Consider the following 22,281-nt stretch of genomic DNA (forward strand, 5'->3'; position numbering starts at 1 on the left):
GCACAAGCTCAGAGAGCCCCGGGGCTGTGCCCAACAGAACAGTCGCCCAGGGGAGACGAGCACCGGAAGGGACGAGAGGATTCAGGGTGGAGAGGCAGGATGGCCGTCAGTCGAACGGGAAAGACCAGGAAAGAGGGACGAAAGACACAGCAGAAGGAACAGAGCGAAAAATAAGCAGGTCTCACACGAAGACGGGATGGTTCTCACACGAAGACGGGATGGTTCTCACACGAAGCCCCACACGCTGAGCGCCTGCGTAACACCTGGCTGCTGAAGCTTGCTTGGTTTCTGGTGCGAAGGCGCTATTAAAGGTGTCCCTGCTGTGCGGCCAGGTGTCACACGAACTGGAAACGCGGCTTCTGTTCTAAGAGCTGCATTTACCGAACAGATACTTCTACATACGCTGGCACAGACTCTCTGATTCAAGAAGCGAAATGTATGATCACAGTTGTTCAGTTGACTATTTGTATTTACTATATTTATTTTTAAAAGCATTTTCTTAACAATTAGACAAAATAAAGCAAACATATCAATAAACAAAAAGAAACTTAAATCTTATGTCTGGGGAAACCCTACAGACATATATGAAATACCTTAACAACATTTGGCCAAAATAATCTTTTTTTCTTTAATGAATACAGAGACCTGAGGGGACACAGAACAGTGGAAACTCAAAATGGGGCCACAAGTCACACAGAGGCTGACGCCGGGTCATATTCTTCAGGCTGTAACAAACAGGGTGGAAGGGGATTCCAGGCTTTTTAACTACAGAGTCAGAGAGGAACAGACAGATTACCTTGGGCACAAAGAACAGCTGCCCACACTGCGGCCTCAGAGGGGGCGCTCGGAACACGAGGTTGGAGTTTGTGAACGGACATGGCTTGTAGACAGAAGTTACGATGGGCATGAGGTTAGCAACTCAAGGTCTCGGTCGCGGGGAAGCAAGACAACCGGCACAGGCGGGACGTGGAGCAAGAGGTCAGCGGCGGGGGCGCGACCAGCAGGCGGCCGGGAGGACCCGGAATGGGGCAACAATGGCCCGAGCCTGAGTGGTAGCTGTGGAAACGGAAGGGGGCGGAGCAGCTCCCAGCAAACTCCCAGAGGAGCAGAGTGACTGCGAAAACACCGTAGGCAGGAAACGAGAAGCAGCAAAAAGCATCAATCCTTCAGGTCCAAAGTCGAATACTCCAGGAGAAGTGGAAAATTGGGAATTTAGAGGAAGGTTGTGAAAGGGTATTATTTTGTGAGGAAATACAGACATTATTTTCAGCAAGTACTATGAAATTATAAAATATCTGATGGGCTTTCAGTTAAATAACCGATAGAATAAGAAATGTTAGAATTTTACATACAAACTGTGTGAAATCCTCTAGGAGTCAAAAATTAGAAAGGATTAGTAATCAGCAACTACTTATATAGTCTAAAGTTCAACTCCTATGGCAAAAGGAGCAACATATTTTATTTCATAAAATTCTTCTTGAAATATATGTACAAGATGCACAAACCTTAAACATATATTTTGATAATTTGTTACTTGAAAATAGCCATGAACCAGTGCTGGTGATGTTTTAGTCACTAAGTCATGCCCAACCCTAGTGACCCTATGGATTATAGCCTGCCAGGTCCGTGGGATTTCCTAGGCAGGAACACTAGAGTGGGTTGCCATTTCCTTCTCCAGGGGATCTTCTGCACCCACGGATCAAACCTGTGTCTCCTGTACTGCAAGCGGATTCTTCACCACTGAGCCACCAGGGAAGCCACGCCATGAGCCAGTGCAAGATAAAAGCATGGGGACTGCTCAGATGCCTTATTGCTCATCCTCCACAAAAAGGTAACCACTATTCTGATGTCTATCACCAAAAACCTTTGTCTTTTGCTGAACTTTCTGTAAATAAATTCAGAGAGTATGTACCCTTTCGGGTCAGGCATATCGCGCCTGTGAGAGCTGTCATCCATGACATGGGGTATAGCAGTATTTTCAGTGCTATATTCAGTATTCCGTTGTGGAATACACCTAAAATAATTCATCCATTTTATCGACTGGTTGGTTGTTTTCAGTGTTCAGCTGTTAACAATAATGCTGCTATGAACGTTTTCACACATGTTTTATGGTGCACGTATTCACCCATTTCTTTTGGTTGGACATTCTGTACTGAAATGTTGAGTCATAAGTGATTTGAAAACTATGACCAGGCAAAAACTTGAAAGTGAATGTTTGTAACAGCAAACGTGTATAGCTGCCAAAAGCAGATGCGACCAAGATGTCCTTCGATAGATACGTGGATAAACAATGCTAATCCATATAATTGAATATTATTCAGCAATAAAAAGAAATGAGCTATAAAGCCATAAAAAGACACGAAGAAACCATGTATGTATAATTCTTAATGAAAGGAGCCAGTCTGAAAAGGCTACATACTGTATGATTCCAATTACATGATATTCTGGAAAAGAAACTGCAAAAAACGATGTTTTACAGTCAAGGTGATTGGTGGCTGCAGAGACCCTGGGGAGAGGGGCAAGGGGGAACAGGGAGAAGCCCGTGTGAGCTCAAAACAGTGAAAACGCTACGCGTGAAACCGTAAAGGCACGCGTGGCTACATGCATTTGTCAAAACCCACCGAGTTTTAAAGCACAGAGGGCGAGCTGTATGCAAACTTAAAAAATAATTTAGTAGTTCGGGGATCCCAGGAGCAAATACAGGCTGTGAAAAGAGGATCTCGTTACATCACAAATATGTAAAAACCTCACTGAAGGGGTGGCAGGAGAGGTGAGGACCCGAGCGCGTCTGGAACTCGCGGCACCCGAGACCAGAGGCAACCAGAGCCGCGCGTGTGCCCGTCCTGGTCTGCAGGCTCGGTCCTGCGGGGACACGGACTAACAGCCTGAGGCTCCGTTCCGGTCGGCAGGCTTGGCCCTGTGGGGACACGGACTAACAGCCCTGATCACATCCATGCCTGTGGACTGAGACTGAACACCCAGAAAGGGAACGGACGAGGGCGGAGGCCACGCTCCCACCGCCAGGCTGGGAATTTACAGACGTGGAGAAGGCCAGACTCACTCACGTGGCAAAGGGTTAGAGCTACGGACACCAGTAAGAGAGTGTGTTTAGCTTAACACAGATGCAGTTGGTTACATACACTACGGTTCATCGATGTGCCTAGACACACAGGCTTGTGTACACACAAACACTTTGTCTGGTGAGAGGACAGGAAAGAAACGACACCCCCGCAGTCACGAGCACCCCCTGAAAGCAGACCCCGGTCTCTAACACCATTCTCCACGTCCTCCACATTGCGGGGGAGGCCAGAGGGGCCCCGGGGCCTCCTGGAGAACCTCCCAGTGGCTGAAGCTAGAGCAACTTACATGACGAAATGAAGGAATACGGGATCATAACCCAGAACATAAATAATATCCACACTAAATAAATTAACAAACGAGGCAGACGAGACAGACTTTCCTGTAGAGAAACTCCCAATAATTCACAGATTCCCCTCCCTTGAGTACAGAGAGTACACCCCGCACCCCTCATGCATGGGCTCCTCATGGGAACTGTCTTCCCAAGAGTGTGGGAAGGCCGGAGGACGCCGTCACAGGGAGAACCCAGCACACACCCGTGGCCAGGCAGCCAGGGGAAAACCCAGCACACACCGCGGCCAGGGGAGAACGCAGCACGCACCGTGGCCAGGCGGCCAGGGGAGAACCCAGCACACACCGCGCCAGGCGGCCAGGGGAGAACCCAGCACACACCACGGCCAGGGGAGAACCCAGCACACACCCGCAACCAGGCGGCCAGGGGAGAACCCAGCATACACCGCGCCAGGTGGCCAGGGGAGAACCCAGCACACACCGTGGCCAGGGGAGAACCCAGCACACACCCACAACCAGGTGGCCAGGGGAGAACCCAGCACACACCGCGCCAGGCGGCCAGGGGAGAACCCAGCACACACCTGCAGCCAGGCAGCCAGGGCTAGTGACAGGGAGAGCCCAACACACCCACAGCCAGGCGGCCAGAGGAGAACCCAGCACACACACGCAGTCAGGTGGCCAGGGCTACCGTTCACGGGGTGGCCACAGGTAGCGTGTGCCCCTGATGTGATACGGAGAGCAGCAGTCTACTTCCATGACCTACTGCGTCAGCCCATAACCCCATCTTATCGTGAGAAGAACAGGAGGCGGGGTGCCCTGCAGTATTCCTGACCAGGCCTCCTCACAACTGCCAAGATCATGAGACAGAAGGGGCGTCTGAGACACTGCCACAGCCCAGAGGAGCCTACGGAGGAAACAGAACGTGGCGTCTGGATGAGATCCTGGAAAAGAAGGACACTAGGGAAAAGTGAAGGAAACGGAACCAACTATGGACTCTGGTTTATTACGGCGTCCTGCTGATCCGCTGACTGTAACAAGTGCACCAAAATGACCTAAGATGTTACAAAGGGGGAGCTGGGTGTGGGGCACATGGGAACTCTACCATCCTCTCAAACTTCCTGTAAACCTAAAACCCTCTAAAAATAAAATCTATTTGTTTAAATGGCAATCCTATTCAAAATAATCAACTGATGCTATTCAGGATATTCTTCTTTAACACTGTGATGCTGGAAGAGAAACACTGGTGGCAACTATGAGATGATGGACCCCAGCCACGCTGGAGAGTGGCGACCTGCTCTGATTCACGCTCGCCACTCACAGTGGTGGTTAACTGTAAGTGGTTAACACAAAGCTTCACGTGCCTAAGGCCTCTGATACTCGTCAACTCGATTCAGGTCCATGAATAGAACTTGGAGTGTCGTGGGCTTTGAATGGAAAAACATAGCTCATCTCTATTTCCAGTCCCCTGACAGACCTTCAGCACTTCCCTTCTACTATGAGTACAGTCAACCACCAATGAAGTATTAGCAATGCCTGTGAACGACGGAAATCACAGGTAGTTTATAGACCGTTATAGTGCGGCATTATCTCTAACATTGTTTCAGTCAGTTCAGTCGCTCAGTCGTGTCTGACTCTGTGACCCCATGGACTGCAGCACGCCAGGCTTCCCTGTCCATTGCCAACTCCCGGAGTTCACTCAAACTCATGTCCATCGAGTCAGTGATGTCATCCAACCATCTCATCCTCTGTCGTCCCCTTCTCCTCCTGCCCTCAATCTTTCCCAGCATCACAGTCTTTTCCAATGAGTCACTTCTTTGCATCAGGTGACCAAAGTATTGGAGTTTCAGCTTCAGCATCAGTACTTCCAGTGAATATTCAGCACTGACTTCCTTTAGGATGGACTGGTTTGATCTCCTGGCAGTCTAAAGGACTCTCAAGAGTCTTCTCCAACACCACAGTTCAAAAGCATCAATTCTTCAGTGCTCAGCTTTCTAATATTGTTTACCCTCATCATTATTCATAAGTTACAACACTTATTAGGCCCACTGTGCAATCATGATATTTACTGCATTCATTTGGAAGCATATGTTTTACTTTATCATGACTCTGATTTATTAATATTTTGATGACTATAACTATAATTTCTTTGTCATCTTATATAATTTTATTAAATTGTCAAATACTATTCTGAGAGGGATACATAAACTTCACAAGATTGCCAGTGGCATCCGTGCTTAAGAGAGGGGCAAAGAATTCCGCTAAGAAAGCCTAAAATCTCAATAAAACCACTCACAGACTTTGTGTGTCTAAACCCCTGATACGAAGAGAGCCCTACATTTTACAGCTGTCACCTTCCCAAGCATCTAAGAACACTGCTATCATTTTCATATTTATAAGTTCTAACATATCGCTCTAAAAATCCAGTGTTTCCATGTTTAATTGTTAGTTTCACACAAGGAGACTCCTGCCAATACCAAAAGACACAGGTCTAATCATCTGTACAAACGCCTGCTTACAAAAAAATGGAACAGGGCAAAAAAAAAGACCCAATTAAAAAAAGAAGAGAGCTTGAAAGAAGAAAACACAGAAACTAATTCTCAGTGACAGCCTCGTCTTTCATCTTAAGCCGTGCCTTGAACTCTTCCTTGTTTAATTATTAAATCAGGAGCAGCTCAGCAAGGTCTGTCTAGAGTTGATGACTCTTAAATTCAACCCTGCTGACAGACCCTGTCCATTCTTCTCTATATTTTACTGTTACCTAATGACAAGGTCTGAATGCTAATTTTTAAATTCAACTTTCATTAAAAATAGAAAGCAGTTTCTCTAACAGTAGCCTCTTGGCCCCAAAATATGACTTCAGTTTACACCCCAAATTTATAAAAATTAAAAATTCTAATGTGAAAGCTATTACTGTCTTAATTTTGTCTAATGAAAAATAACAGTGCAGGAAACACTGTCTGGGGAGGCCTTACACACAGCTGTGAGAAGGAGAGAAGCGAAAAGCAAAGGAGAAAAGGAAAGATGTAAGCATCTGAATGCAGAGTTCCAAAGAATAGCAAGAAGAGATAAGAAAGCCTTCCTCAGTGATCAACGCAAAGAAATAGAGGAAAACAACAGAATGGGAACGACTAGAGATCTCTTCAAAGAAATTAGAGATACCAAGGGAACATTTCATGCAAAGATGGGCTCGATAAAGGACAGAAATGGTATGGACCTAACAGAAGTAGAAGATATTAAGAAGATGTGGCAAGAATACACAGAAGAACTGTACAAAAAAGACCTTCATGACCAAGATAATCACGATGGTGTGATCACTGACCTAGAGCCAGACATCCTGGAATGTGAAGTCAAGTGGGCCTTAGAAAGCATCACTATGAACAAAGCTAGTGGAGGTGATGGAATTCCAGTTGAACTACTCCAAATCCTGGAAGATGATGCTGTGAATGTGCTGACCTCAATATGCCAGTAAATTTGGAAAACTCAGCAGTGGCCACAGGACTGGAAAAGGTCAGTTTTCATTCCAATCCCTAAGAAAGGCAACGCCAAAGAATGCTCAAACTACAGCATAACTGCACTCATCTCACACGCTAGTAAAGTTATGCTCAAAATTCTCCAAGCCAGGCTTCAGCAATACGTGAACCGTGAACTTCCTGATGTTCAAGCTGGTTTTAGAAAAGGCAGAGGAACCAGAGATCAAATTGCCAACATTTGCTGGATCATGGAAAAAGCAAGAGAGTTCCAGAAAAACATCTATTTCTGCTTTCTTGACTATGCAAAAGCCTTTGACTGTGTGGATCACAATAAACTGTGGAAAATTCTGAAAGAGATGGGAATACCAGACCACCTGACCTGCCTCTTGAGAAACCTACATGCAGGTCAGGAAGCAACAGTTAGAACTGGACATGGAACACCAGACTGGTTCCAAATAGGAAAAGGAGTAGGTCAAGGCTGTATATTGTCACCCTGCTTATTTAACTTCTATGCAGAGTACATCATGAGAAACGCTGGGCTGGAAGAAGTACAAGCTGGAATCAAGATTGCTGTGAGAAATATCAAGAACCTCAGATACGCAGATGACACCACCTTTATGGCAGAAAGTGAAGAGGAACTAAAAAGCCTCTTGATGAAAGTGAAGGTGGAGAGTGTAAAAGTTGGCTTAAAGCTCAACATTCAGAAAACAAAGATCATGGCATCTGGCCCCATCACTTCATGGGAAATAGATGGGGAAACAGTGGAAGCAGTGTCAGACTTTATTTTTGGGGCTCCAAAATCACTGCAGATGGTGATTGCAGCCATGAAATTAAAAGATGTTACTCCTTAGAAGAAAAGTTATGACCACCTAGATAGCATATTGAAAAGCAGAGACATTACTTTGCCAACATAGGTCCATCTAGTCAAGGCTATGGTATTTCCAGTGGTCATGTATGGATGTGAGAGTTGGACTGTGAAGAAAGCTGAGCACCAAAGAATTGATGCTTTTGAACTGTGGTGTTGGAGAAGACTCTTGAGAGTCCCTTGGACTGCAAGGAGATCCAACCAGTCCATTCTGAAGGAGATCAGCCCTGGGATTTCTCTGGAGGGAATGATGCTAAAGCTGAAACTGCAGTACTTTGGCCACCTCATGTGAAAAGTTGATTCATTGGAAAAGACTCTGATGCTGGGAAGGATTCGGGGCAGGAGGAGAAGGGGACGACAGAGGATGAGATGGCTGGATGGCATCACTGACTCGACGGACATGAGTCTGAGTGAACTCCAGGAGTTGGTGATGGACAGGGAGGCCTGGCATGCTGCGATTCATGGGGTCGAGAAGAGTCGGACACAACTGAGCGACTGAACTGAATTGAAACATTGTAGGCAATTAATATGTTTCATAAATTTCAACTCTACAATTACTTAATGTATTCACATTTGTGAAAATTTAGGAGGCTGAGATGACAAAATTGTTTTTCAGATACAAATTTGGCTTTTGTTCACGGCCGTGAATATCACCCTTGTGCTGATTCTCCAGAAAACAGACCCCTGATCTTGCTGAGGAGAGCTGGTCCATGTCGGGTGTCCCTGCCCCACCAGGGAGCAGCCCCCGCAGCGGCAGTGCTCGCCCTCCGCAGACCCCGAGACCAGCCGCCTGCCCCCGCACCACGTCCACGGCCCTGGTCCCAGCCCCCGCATGGTCCTTGGAGCCCACGGCTGTTCTCTGCACAGAGCAAGACAGACACGCTAGGAGCAACGTTCAGATGGAGCCGCTCTGATGTGCTCAATCCACTCAAATGCAGCAAGTCGCCAAACATTCAGGGAACCGCACGCTTCAGAACATGTGAATCTACAACATACTAATTCTAATCTTACACCATAAAGCTGTCTTTTTTTTTAAAGCATCAATCACAAGCTTTTCCCTGACCTGTGCCCTGACAAAGTCTCCTTCCACGTTGCTCTGCTCACAGGGCCCCGTCCCTGCTGCCGTCTGCTCTGCGCTGAACTGGGCTGGCGTGTCCCAGCTTTGGGACTTCTGCACTGGGTGTTCCTTCTGCCTGAAATTCCGGAAGATGGCGGAGCAACCCTAGGAGGTGAACGTGCAGGAAAGCGTGGCCCGAAGACGGTGCCCAAGTGAAGACTCAGACAGTTTCAAGCTTCAGCAAATATCTTTGATTTTTATGTGTTAAGTGTCACTCCCATGTGAGTATTTGGGGTATTATTTGAGCCCTTCGTGTTTTTCATTTTTCTTTAATTCCAAGAAATTAATTTACATTATTTCTTCAGGAAGATCTATCCTTCCTACTGCTTGGTATCCTTCTACGCCTCTGTCTCCTCGTATTCTCTTCCCAGCCTCTGCTCCTGGGATGCTTTTCGTTCTGATCTTGGTGGTGGTGGCTGTGGTTTAGTCGCTAAGTTGTGTCTGATTCTTGCAACTGTGTGGACTAGGAACCCACCAGGCTCCTCTGTCCCTGGGATTCTCCAGGCAAGAATCCTGGAGTGGGTTGCCGTTTCCTTCTCCAGGGGATCTTCCCAACCCAGGAATTGAACCCATGTCTCCTGCATTACAGGCAGATTCTTTACTGACTGAGCTACAAGGGAAGCCCATTCTGATCTTGCTGCTGCTGCTGCTGCTAAGTCACTTCAGTCGTGTCCGACTCTGTGCGACCCCAGAGACGGCAGCCAACCAGGCTCCTCCGTCCCTGGGATTCTCCAGGCAAGAACACTGGAGTGGGTTGCCATTTCTTTCTCCAATCCATGAAAGTGAAAAGTGAAAGTGAAGTCACTCAGTCGTGTCCGACTCCCAGCGACCCCATGGACTGCAGCCTACCAGGCTCCTCCATCCATGGGATTTTCCAGACAAGAGTAATGGAGTGGGGTGCCATTTCCTTCTCCAATTCTGATCTTCAGCTCAGTTCATGTTCGACTCTTTGCGACCGCATGAATCGCAGCATGCCAGGCCTCCCTGTCTATCACCAACTCCCAGAGTTCACCCAAATTCTTGTCCATCGAGTCAGTGATGCCATCCAGCCATCTCATCCTCTGTCATCCCTTTCACCTCCTGTCCCCAAATCCCTCCCAGCATCAGAGTCTTTTCCAATGAGTCAGCTTTTCACATAAGGTGGCCAAAGTACTGGAATTTCAGCTTTAGCATCAGTTCTTCCAAAGAACACCCAGGACTGATCTCCTTTAGAATGGATTGGTTGGATCTCCTTGCAGTCCAAGGGACTCTCAAGAGTCTTCTCCAACACCACAGTTCAAAACCATCAATTCTTCGGTGCTCAGCTTTCTTCACAGTCCAACTCTCACATCCATACATGACCACTGGAAAAACCATAGCCTTGACTAGATGGACCCTTGTTGGCAAAGTAATGTCTCTGCTTTTCAATATGCTATCTAGGTTGGTCATAACTTTCCTTCCAAGGAGTAAGCATCTTTTAATTTCATGGCTGCAATCACCATCTGCAGTGATTTTGGAGCCCCCAAAAATAAAGTCTGACACCGTTTCCACTGTTTTTCCATCTATTTGCCATGAAGTGATGGGGCCAGATGCCTTGATCTTTGTTTTCTGAATGTTGAGCTTTAAGCCAACTTTTTCACTCTCCTCTTTCACTTTCATCAAGAGGCTTTTTAGTTCCTCTTCACTTTCTGCCATAAGGGTGGTGTCATCTGCATATCTGAGGTTCTTGATATTTCTCCCGGCAATCCTGATTCCAGCTTGTGCTTCTTCCAGCCCAGCGTTTCTCATGATGTACTCTGCATATAAGTTAAATAAACAGGGTGACAATATACAGCCTTGACGTACTCCTTTTCCTTTAGGAACCAGTCTATTGTTCCATGTCCAGTTCTAACTGTTGCTTCCTGACCTGCATATAGGTTTCTCAAGAGGCAGGTCAGGTGGTCTGGTATTCCCATCTCTTGAAGAATTTTCCACAGGTTATTGTGATCCACAGTCAAAGGCTTTGGCATAGTCAATAAAGCAGAAATAGATGTTTTTCTGGAACTCTCTGATCTTACTCTTATTTAAGTTTTTAGATTTCCTTCTGCTGTATTTATTGTACTGTTTCTAATTGTATCTATAACACTTTTATTTTGATTATTATTTTTCATATCCAGTAGTATCATTTGGAAATATTCTAAAATGGTCAGATGTTACAACCAAGGCTAGAAGAACTCCCTGGTGAACCAGCAGTTAGGACTCCGCCTCCCAGAGCGAGGGCCCGAGTTTGGTTCCTGGTCAGGGAAATAGACCCTACATGCTGTAACTAAGGCTCCTGCAATCTAAAGGTTTGGCACAGCCAAATATATAAAGTTTTAGAAGTTTTGTTATGGGACATTTCAAACATACACAAAAGGAGGAGGACTCGTATAATAAACCCACTATATTCTTCACCCCAATTCCTCATCTAGCTGGTTCCTAAACTGTCCAGCACTCTACCTGCTGAAGCCCCACCAGCATCCCCTCCTCCAGAGGTGACGGCGGGACAGGCCCCAGGCTCTGGAAGATCCACGTGGAACTGTCTGCTGCTTAGGTTCCTTCCAGGCCGACTCAGGGTTCTGTTTTCTTGACCCGGCTGCTCAGGGTCAGCCCACCACTCGCCTGGCCCAACCCCAGGCTGTCACCGCTCTCCCCTCCTCCCTGCTGGTCACGCTGTGCCTCTGTGGGAGGGGACGGAGGTCCACATAGCGCTCGACCTGCTGTCTTCAAGCAAACGCCCACCAGCTTCCTGAACTGAGAACCTCCTTGTGTATACAGGTCTCCTGATGATTGTTCTTGTATGTTACAGCTGTCTATTGGGCACTTAGCACATAACTTAGTTTATGTATATTAATGTATTTAACATTCCCAGCAACATAGATACGCTTTACTCCTGCTGTTACCCTGCCTGACGGATGAGGACACTGACCAGCGGATGAGCTGGCACGGTGCTCAAGCTACAAGGGAACTGGAATGGGAGCCCGAGACCTACAGCCCAGCTCCGCATCACTGTGGATACTGTGTCCCATTCCTTCCGCCCTCTGAAACGGGCCCTTCAGCTAGTCTGGGGTCTCCAAGACACGCCTAGGTAACAGACTCTGGCTCAGCCTCCACAGCTTTAAATCCAAGGAGGCACTCTGGACAAGCCAGCTGACCAAGGGGGCTGACTGGCCAGGGACCCTGCTCGTGCTGAGGATTCAGGGTCTACACGCCATGAGGTCAGATCACGTATCAGGAACAAGGAGGACGAGGTGCACCTACCTCAGACGTGAGGCCCCGGGTCCAGGTGCCCCTCAGCCCACCTTCCCCAGGCTTCCGTATTTCAGGAAGGCAGCTGAGCCTCTCAAGGGCGGAAGACCCACCTCTGCAAGCAGAGACTCAGCGAGGGGCTCTGGGGCCCTCCATCATCCCTAGGAAGACACGCCTGGTCACCTGCTGTGTACTCTGGTGGTGCCCCTCTGAATCCTCAGGAAAGGGACTCGGGTCACCCACGGGCATCTGTGTCTGCTCCCTCACAAAACAGAGCGACTAAGAAAGTCTGCCTTCTGCTGGCCACACTGCTCCACCTCCTGATCTGACTGTCTCCCCACAGGCATTACAGCCACACTGCTCCACCTCCTGATCTAACTGTCTTCAAACAGGCATTACAGCCACACTGCTTCACCTCCCGATCTAACTGTCTTCAAACAGGCATTACAGCCACACTCTCCACCTCCTGACCTGTCTTCCCTTGGGCATTACAGCCACACTCTCCACCTCCTGATCTGACTGTCTTCCTTTGGGCATTACAGCCACACTGGTCCACCTCCTGATCTGACTGTCTTCCCACAGGCATTACACATTTCTAGAAAAACAATCACCTCTTCAGTCAGAAAGACTGAAACAAATAAATAAAACAGAAAGTAAAAAAGTAAAGAAATTATCTCTAGGGTCAAAGTCAGTGGAGAAAAAAACAAAAAAACAAGAAGAAAGTTTTATAAATGTTTGCAGGGGTAAAAAAAAAAAAAAAAAAGAAGTGATAACAATCGACCCCAAGGGAAATCCTGCGGCCACTGAAGAGGCCACACACTGCCGCGTGTGAGCCTGTGTCAAAGGAAGGTGAGGGGTTTTTGCTCCACAGCACGCTTGCCGTGCACTGCACACTCTGGAAGCAGGGAAGCATGAGGACAGGAGGTGAAGAGGACAGTTCATAAGGACATGGCAAGGAGAAGCAGACGTACCGTGGACCGCGTCTGTGCCACGTATTCACCCTCCATTTTGTTCAGCCGCACGTTGGTGTCCTCGAGCAATTCTTGAATATTTTCAGTGTGTCGCTTTTGAAGTTCAAACTTTTCCTTTTCCATTTCTGCTACAGCGTTGTGGAGCTACAGAGGGGAAGAATTGACTCTTTCACTACTATTACAGAATGGACTATTTTGTAATTCAGAAAAAAGGTTTTCCTGTATTTCTCTATTTATTTATATGGTGACCTGAACAACAAAAGATATAAAATATTCGAAGTAAAGATTCATGTAAAGAGCATGATTAAGAAACAATTTTTTGTTTACTTTCCTCAATTGAAAATTTTATTGGATAAACAAATATTAAAGGGAATTATCCACCTCTGGCAGAAATAGTAAATAAATCAGATAACAGAATGCATCAGGTAAACAGCACCAGGATTAGCCTGATACCAGAAAACAAAGGTGTTTACAATATTGTTATCAATTAGGATTGCTATCTCACAGTATTTTCATCTTATTTGCATGAAATCTTGCACAAGAGTAATGTTCAAAATGGTTTATCCTTCACCCTGACTCCCACTAAGAAACTATTTTTATCCGCTCCATAAACTACACTAAGCAGACACAAAGGTGGCCGGTGTAAACCAAGGCGAGCTCTCGGGAGGCTGCACACCCCACGTCTCTGTGCACACTGGCCGCCTTGATGAGGCCTGTGAACACATGCCGAAGTGGGCGAGACGCTGGAACATGGACGCAGCAAGGGAAGGAAGCCACTTCTCAATGAGCAGCCTCTCAGGGAGTGGAAAACCCAGGCGGCAAGCCTCGCGGGCACTGTCCACCAGTCTTCACAGGCGGGGAATGCGGACTCCAGTTCCTGCCATCCACCTGTCCTCGCGGGTGGGGATGTGGAATCTAGTTCCTGTCCTCTGCACCCAGCCCAGGCTCACAGATCTGAAGCCTAATTGAGCTCAGAATTACTAGGAATAGTTACTCCAGTGTCTGGCATTTATATTTAATCAAGTTAAAATAAGTTATAATTTATATAGTTTTACAGATACTTTTGAGTGTTTTCCAATAACTGCTGGCCTGGTTTTAAGAGGACAGTGTCTTGAGTGAAGTGTTAAATACTGAAATGTGTGCTTGCAGCAGCCAGAGAAAAGACATGCCAACTTTACAGAAAAGGTAAAAGCACATACATGGACACGACCCTGGAAGAGCACTCCGTCTGCCCTCTGGACAGGGGCCCTCCTCACACAGCCCTGGAGCCACGGCCCCAGGACACAGCCGCCTAGCTTCAGCTCCAACCACCCCGCAGGGCCCAGGAAAATGCTCGAACCCGACCCACTGGGAGACGGTCAGCAGGAAGAGTTCACCGAAGACCTTCACAGCCGACTTACTCAAAACAAGTAACGTGTTTCACTTCTTGTGAGTACATATTGTAATTTCAACCAATGGTGAAGAGCTCCTAAATGGAAGTACTGAGTGCCTGCGTGTGTGTTCAGTCCTGTCTGCCTCTCTGCAACCCCATGGACTGCAGCCCGCAGGCTCCTCTGTCCATGGGATTCTCCAGGCAAGAACACTGGAGGGGGCTGCCATGCCCTCCTCCAGGGGATCTTCCCAACCCAGGGATCGAACCCACATCTCCTGCATTGCAGGCAGCTTCTTCATCGCTGAGCCACAGGGAAGCCCAAAAGTAGTTACTATGTGTGACTACGTAAGACTTTTATGAAACATTATAAGTATTTTTTACATTACTCGTGGCTCTGCTAAATTTAATGAAAATGTTTTTCTTAATTAAATGCTCCTCCAAGAATAATCCATCCACAACTGATTTTGTATACTCCAAAAACAAGTCTATACTACAACTACTGTGTCATCTGAGACTTCAGAAAAGAACGATCCAGGGGCTTACATCCAAAATTTGAACAATTTAACTCCCCCAAATTATCCTGCTATTATATCCCTATGAATTCTGCTTACAGTCTATTAGCTCTGACAAAAATTCAGAGCCTTAATTAAATCCAAGAATTGTTACAAGTAACTTTTCTAAATGAAAACTAGCTTATAAACCAGTAAGCTCCCAGAAGAGTACACCAAAGCGCGACAGCTATTTCTAGACAGCCCAGAACACTGTTACTCTTATTCTTTCACACTCCTCTTTGTGTTTCGTGAACACCCACTCTTTTATGATTACGTAGGTTACGTTAAAGTATACTCCTTTATATTTTTCCATCACTATTTTATTTTTTTGTAGCTTACCTTTTTCTCCCAGTCATTATTCAGAGATTCTGTACTCTGCTCGCATATCTTTTTTAACTCTGCAATCTGGTTGTCTTTGGTCTCTCTGATAACCTGACCTTCACGGACGAGGGTCTGAACTGTCAAAAATGACGAAAACGTAATTAAACCCATTCTAGCTGCCACATAAGAGTCCAGTGACAGAAAGCAGAGTGCACCAGTTAACAGACCATCCCACCTCCTGCCGGCCTCCTCTGCTCTCCCCTAAAACCTCTCTTCCTCCCTCCTCTTTTCCATGTCCACCTGTGCAGCCGCGATGGAACCCTCACCGCTCACCCGCAGACAACGCGCACGGTGTGCCGGCCTCTGCAGCTCTCCTGCGGGGTGCCCGCCGCTGCTCTGCAGAGGCCCTTTCCCCGTGCAGATGCTGCGCCACGACCCCCAGACTGTAACTCCCAGTTCCCCTCCCACAAGACAGAGACCCAAAGCCTCTGGCACGGGAAACAGCTCCTCAGATCTGACTACCTTCTGGCCGTATCTTCAGCCACGTCCATGTGTTTAAACTCATAAACACACCAACCTATCTGTAAATCCACGTCCTTTCATTCTCTTGCCCAGATGCGCCCACCTATCCACCTGGAGTGCCCTCCTCCCCTGCTGAAATACTATGCTCAAATCAGTCTCAGGTCAAGTCACACCTCCTTTAGGAACCAACCAGTCTCCTACTCTTGCAGGGGCAGAACTGCACTCCTCTCTAGGCCCAGGGAACCTCCTAGATTTCTACATAAGTCCCCTATTACATTGCATGCTATAACAGTTTATTTGCTTCTTCACTGAGGAGAAAGATATTTCAACTTTTAACTACAGAGCAAAAGACTGGCACTCAGGCAAGTACCCCAAAGGTGGTGTGCTAAACCCACAGACAAAGGAACCTACCGCTCCAATCTGCCGCCTCTCCTGGGTGTATTAAGTTACTGGGACTGAAGCAAAACATGCTCTAAATTACATAAAACATATCCCTCATACAGCATTCAAATTTCTATCTTCTTTTTAAAGTGATTTAAACTGTCATTGATTCGAGTGAAAACTGTTCAACATATTCATGTCATCCGGATACAAAATAAATTCAGTTGTGTATTTGCTTGAAAGTAGTATTTTCTTAGCTTCCTTAATATGTTCTTATTCACTTGCTGGAAGAGAGGAAAATTTTCATAAACATTTACATAGTAATTTCTTTCACTTTTATATCTCAATGATGCAGCACTGGTGAGAAGGAGAAGAGTCCAAGTTAACCTGATATTGTTGTTCAGTCGCTCAGACGTGTCCGACTCTTTGTGACGCCATGGACCGCAGCACGCCAGGCTCCCCTGTCCTTCACTTTCTCCCGGAGCTTGCTCAAACTCATGTCCATTGAGTCAGTGATGCCATTCAGCCATCTCAACCTCGGCTGCATTCCCCTTCTGCCCTCAACCTTTTCCAGCCTCAGGGTCTTTTCCAGTGAGTCTGTTCTTCACATCAGGTGGCCAAATTATTGGAGCTTCAGCTCCAGTCCTTCCAATGAATTCCAATAAAAAAGGGTTTTTAAGTGTAAGTCACTCAGTTGTGTCTGACTCTTTGTGACCCCATGGAGTGTAGCCCTCGAGGCTCCTCTGTCCATGGAACTCTCCTGGCACTGGAGTGGGTAGCTGTTCCCTTCTCCAGGGGATCTTCCCAATCCAGGGATCGAACCCAGGTCTCCTGCATTGCAGGTGGATTCTTTACTGTCTAAGCCACCAGGATTCAGGGTTGATTTCCTTCAGGACTATTTGGTCTCCTTACAGTCCAGAAGACTCTTCTCCAGCACCACGATTCAAAAGCATCAATTCTTTGGCGTTCAGCCTTCTTTATGGTGCAACTCTCACATTTGTACATGACTACTGGAAAAACCACAGCCTTGACTATAAGGACCTTTGTTGGCAAAATGATGTTTCTGCTTTTCAATACACTGTCTAGATTTATCATAGCTTTCTTTCCAAGGAGCAAGTGTCTTTTAATTTTGTGGCTGCAATCACCATCTGCAGTGATTTTGGAGCCCCCCAAAATAAAATCTGTCACTATTTCCACGTTTTCCCCTTCTATTTGCCATGGAGTGATGGGACCAGATGCCATGATCTTATCGTTTTTTGAATGTTAAGTTTTAAGCCAGCTTTCTCACTCTCTTCTCTCACCCTCATCAACAGACTCTTTAGTTCCTCTTTGCTTTCTGCCATCAGGGTGGTATCATCTGAATATCTGAGGTTGTTGATATTTCTTCCAGCAATCTTGATTCCAGCTTGTGAAGTCACTGAGCCCAGCGTTTCGCATGATGTACTCTGCATACAAGTTAAATAAGCAGGGGGACAATATATACCCTTGTCGTACTCCTTTCCCAATTTTGAACCAGCCCATTGTTTCCTGTCTGGTTCTAACTGTTGCTTCTTAACCACCATACAGGTTTCTAGGGAGACAGGAAAGGCGGTCTGGTACTCCCATCTCTTTAAGATTCCCACAGTTTGTTGTGATCTGCACAAAGGCTTTAGCATAGTCAGTGAAGCAGAAGTAGATGTTTTTTCTGGAATTTCCTTGCTTTTTCTGTGACCTAATGGATGTTGGCAATTCGATCTCTGGTTCCTCTGCCTTTTTTCAACCCAGCTTGTACCTCTGGAAGTTCTTGGTTTACGTACTACTGAAGCCTAGCTTGACGGATTTTGAACACAGCCTTGCCAGCACGTGAAATGAGCGCCAACTGTATGGCAGTTTGAACATTCTTTGAGTGTTTAAAGTGCCTGGTTTGAATCAGAGTAAAAACAAAAACCTAGAAATAGATTTTAAATATGTGTAGCCACTGATGTTTGGAGTGGTTCCATGACAAGACTCTCCACTTTCTTCTTACTCTTCACTGACATCGGATCATTCACAAATCCAGCAGAGTTTCTTTTTCAGGTTCACTCTCCCCACTCCCACTGCTATTACTGAGATATTCTGGGTCCTCATCATCTTACACATGACATTATGGAGGCACAGCGGCCTTGAGTTGAGGAGACTTTATATACATTACATCTCCAATTGCACCGCTTTATGAGTAAGAGGCATGCAACTGGGCCATAGCAGATGCTAAAGGGCAGGTTTCCTAAGAAGGAAGATCTCTCCCCTCCTCTCCTCTCTCTCTCCCCCTCCCTCTCCTCTCTCTCTCCCCCCTCCCTCTCCTCTCTCTCTCCCCCTCCCTCTCCTCTCTCTCCCCCTCCCTCTCCTCCCACTCTCTCCCCCTCCCTCCCCCTCCCTCTCTCTCCCCCTCCCTCTCTCTCCCCCTCCCTCTCTCTCCCCCTCCCTCTCTCTCCCCCTCCCTCTCTCTCCCCGTCCCTCTCTCTCCCCCTCCCTCTCTCTCCCCCTCCCTCTCTCTCCCCCTCCCTCTCCTCTCTCTCCCCCTCCCTCCCCATCCCTCTCCTCTGTATCTCCTCCTCCCTCTCCTCTCTCTCCCCCTCCTTCTCCTCTCTCTCCCCCTCCCTCTCCTCTATCTCTCCCCTTTCTCCTCTCTCCCTCCCTCCCTCTCCTCTCTCTCCCCCTCCCTCTCTCTCTCCCTCTTTCTCTCTCTTTCTCCCTCCTCTGCTCCATTCTGCCTCTATTATAACAGACTGGGAATCAGCTTCACCATATTACCAGGCTGTTCCACCGAAAACATGCAGCCCTAAAACTCACCTCTCAAAAAACATTCCCTGACTCTCCAGCAGCTACAGGATAAACTTAAAATTTCTAAATCTGAAATTCAAGGTCATGCTTATATGACGCCAAGTCACCTATCTTAGTCTTTGTCAGTCTCTCTCTTAACATGAGGATCTCCACTCTAGACAAATGTTTTGCATCATCCTTCCCACAGTTTACGAACATCAGCATTCCCACCCCAGTGCCTGGAACTCTCCTCTGCAACTAACTAAATCTTACAAAACTTTTAAAGTTCTTTCCCCCTCCCCAAATATTTCCAACACTCTCCTTAAGACTGTCCACTACATTTCAATGCTTTGACCTACAGTCATAATTAACTTAACACTGGATTTCCTGTTTTATTTTCCTTCATAATGAAAGTATAAATGAGGAATACTTTTTAAATGTTCCGTCCATCACAATATAGCATATATTATAAAGCATAAAGTAGACATTTAATGGAATGAATTTTTATTAGACCAAGATGAATAATTACTCTAGACTCTTGTGAAAGCCAGTAAGTTCTATTCTAAGACTGACCTATGGTCATTCCAGTCCAATGACGAGAGAGAGGATTAAGAAAGAGTAACAGTTACAGACTCTTCTAAACCTTTAATCAAACCAACCACCATTGCTACCAAACACACACACACACACACACACACAGGTTTTTCTTAAGTCATACAGAAGTTCACATCAGCACATCAACAAAGGAAACCCATACAAACCTTCCTATCTCATACTACAGTCAGAAATAAAACTGTCCTTTATAGAAGCACTAAAGTAGAAATGTTATTAAAGGATATATGTAACAATATACAACATCACCTTTCTTCTCAAGTTTTCTAATTGTCTCTTCAGTTTCATTTTGTTTCTTTTTGTATAAAGTTTTCATTTCTTCTATTTCATTATTCTTTCTTTCTAAAATCTGCAAACGAATTTAAAATATTTTAGTACACTACATCATTTTATGTATGGAACACATAATTTTTAAAAAAGAGCACAATATTCTTTTAAGTCTATCTCAGCTAATCCTGATTAGCTGATTTTGTTATATATAACAAAAGCGATGTTATATATAACAACCTGCCAAAATCATATTTCAATGCATTGACAAAACATTAAATACACTATAATAATTGATTACTGAAAGAAATATGCTGTTTTGAATTTTCATGTACTAATCTTTAAGGGGATTGTAAATACTAGATTAGCTGATTCTCTAAAATATGACTCACAGATGACGCTGTCACCAGGCTGCAGAGAGAAGCAGCGGAAGCCTGAGCCACTGACACAGTGCAGTCCCCTCCCAGCACCGGGCAGGTGCCTGCAGACAAGCACAGCCTGAACCCCCACAGGGTCCTTCTGCCACTTCCACACACAATAGCAAGCACGCCCAGACACACGGGAACGTGGGGTGCAACGACTTCTTCCACACACAATAGCAAGCACGCCCAGACACACGGGAACGTGGGGTGCAAAAGACTTCTTTTACATTCAGTTCTGCTCTTGGGAATCAAAAAAGTCAGCTCAAAGTATGTCCAAAATTGTATGAGTATTTTACGTCATTAATTTATACTCTCAGAAGTTTTTAAATGGATCATTAAATACTTTAAAAAATACCCAATACTTTAAAAAAAAATTGGAGAAAAACCAAGTATAGGAAAGTTACCAAGCAGGGTAAAGAAATGTCTAACCAAGGGGGAAAGGAAAACCAAAGTGAAGCAGAAGTACGAATATCCACTTTTCTTATGGTTGCGGTATATTCCTATACACGCAAATTCAATTTTTGAAAACAGGTTATCAGCATGTCTAACCAAGTTTTTCTTGTATTACCAGCATCTTACTTTACCTTTCATTGCTTTGGTCCCACCTCTAAGAACAACTGATAAATAAGTAAAGGAGCCAGTTTGAGCTCCATGTCCATAAAGAAGCAGAACAGGAAAAGAATGTGTGCAAAGAGATAACCACTTTCAATGTTATTCCTCCCCAATTCCTAACACGTAGAAAATGCCATACATGCAACAAACTGATGAATATACTTTCCAAACCTGGCATGAGGTCAACGAGCTTATTTATATTTTACCTGGCATTTCAAACTAGTTGTGCTGCTTTCTTTTTTCATGAAGACTTTATTTTAAAAGAGAAATTCCTGGAAAGGATTCTACTATTCAATGTTTTTCTTAGAACAGAGCTTTGCAACGGACATACCAAAAAGCCTATTTCAAACTCTATTACCATGATTTTTCCAAATATATTTCTATATTTATTTATATTACACATCAATATTTTAAAATTGCAATTTAGACGTGTATTATGCTCTATTGAAATTACAGAATTATATTACTGAATCTCTAACATATTTATGATAGAAAACTGCTTTGATCTAACCGTTTATACTTAGGTAAAATTCTAGTAAGAACATAAAGTAATATTTGCCTTTAAAGTCTGAAAGGAAAAGAGGAAAGTCAAGGAAAAGGATTCAATAGTTTTTCTCTAATTTTCAATCAGTGGTTTCCCTCTTGTTGCTTTGCAAGAAGGTGAGCCCAGTACACGCCTGACTAAACCACGACTACATTTCCAGCTTTTAGGAACGCAGGGTAGGGCAGGAAGAAAGCAGGTTACGAGACGCTCTGGCCTCCACTCCCTCCCTCCAGCTCTGGCACTTCACTCTGGGGAGCAGCATCCCCCAGGCTTAGTTTTGAAACAGACAATGCCAAGTTTCTATCTGGATCAATTCTCATGAGTTTCAAATTCATATATTAAAATTATACTTCTATATCACTACATTTTTAAAAGCAGTACTAAAAATAGTTACACAATTATAAGGTATAATAACTATAGATTGATGACTTTTGCTGTGCCCATTAAGAAGAAAAAGTATACTTTAAAGTACAAATTGAAATACTGGAAGGCATACATCCCAACAAGCCACTGAAAGAAAGCCAGCACTGGCCTCACAGTGCGTGCAGTCTACACCAAAGAGAACTAAGTTCAGGATTTCTTTTTAAATTAGAAAGGAAACTGCAATTGCCAGAAGACTGAAAGGATATTAGACCAAAACAAACTCTAGTATTTACAGCTGATGTTTCATTTCAACTGTAATGAAAAGCAGTGACAGAAGGTAAAGGGCTGTAAGAAGAAATAAAGGAGAACTTGAAGATCATGTAAACTATAAGGTCTCACATAAATACATTTGTTTAGCAAATGAAGTTTAAAGATCAGCTTTGCTAGGATACTAATTTAGCAAGTCCCATTTATATGTTAGACTCTCATAAGCATATA

General features: G+C 45.3%; 1 protein-coding gene across 3 annotated transcripts in view; it reads right to left on the reverse strand.

Annotated features, from left to right (window-relative positions):
* The window catches only part of CEP112 (centrosomal protein 112), a 322,059-nt gene that overhangs the window by 241,609 nt on the left and 58,169 nt on the right, over positions 1 to 22,281 (reverse strand). For all 3 annotated transcript variants that reach the window (XM_070774228.1, XM_070774229.1, XM_070774231.1), the window contains exons 10-12: positions 19,825 to 19,924; positions 15,301 to 15,419; positions 13,039 to 13,182 (exon numbers count right to left, since the gene is read on the reverse strand). In XM_070774228.1, the coding sequence (XP_070630329.1) occupies positions 13,039 to 13,182; positions 15,301 to 15,419; positions 19,825 to 19,924 (363 nt within the window). The remainder of the gene's footprint in view (positions 1 to 13,038; positions 13,183 to 15,300; positions 15,420 to 19,824; positions 19,925 to 22,281) is intronic.

The sequence above is a fragment of the Bos indicus genome, chromosome 19 (assembly GCF_029378745.1).
Source record: "Bos indicus isolate NIAB-ARS_2022 breed Sahiwal x Tharparkar chromosome 19, NIAB-ARS_B.indTharparkar_mat_pri_1.0, whole genome shotgun sequence".
NCBI lineage: Eukaryota > Metazoa > Chordata > Mammalia > Artiodactyla > Bovidae > Bos > Bos indicus.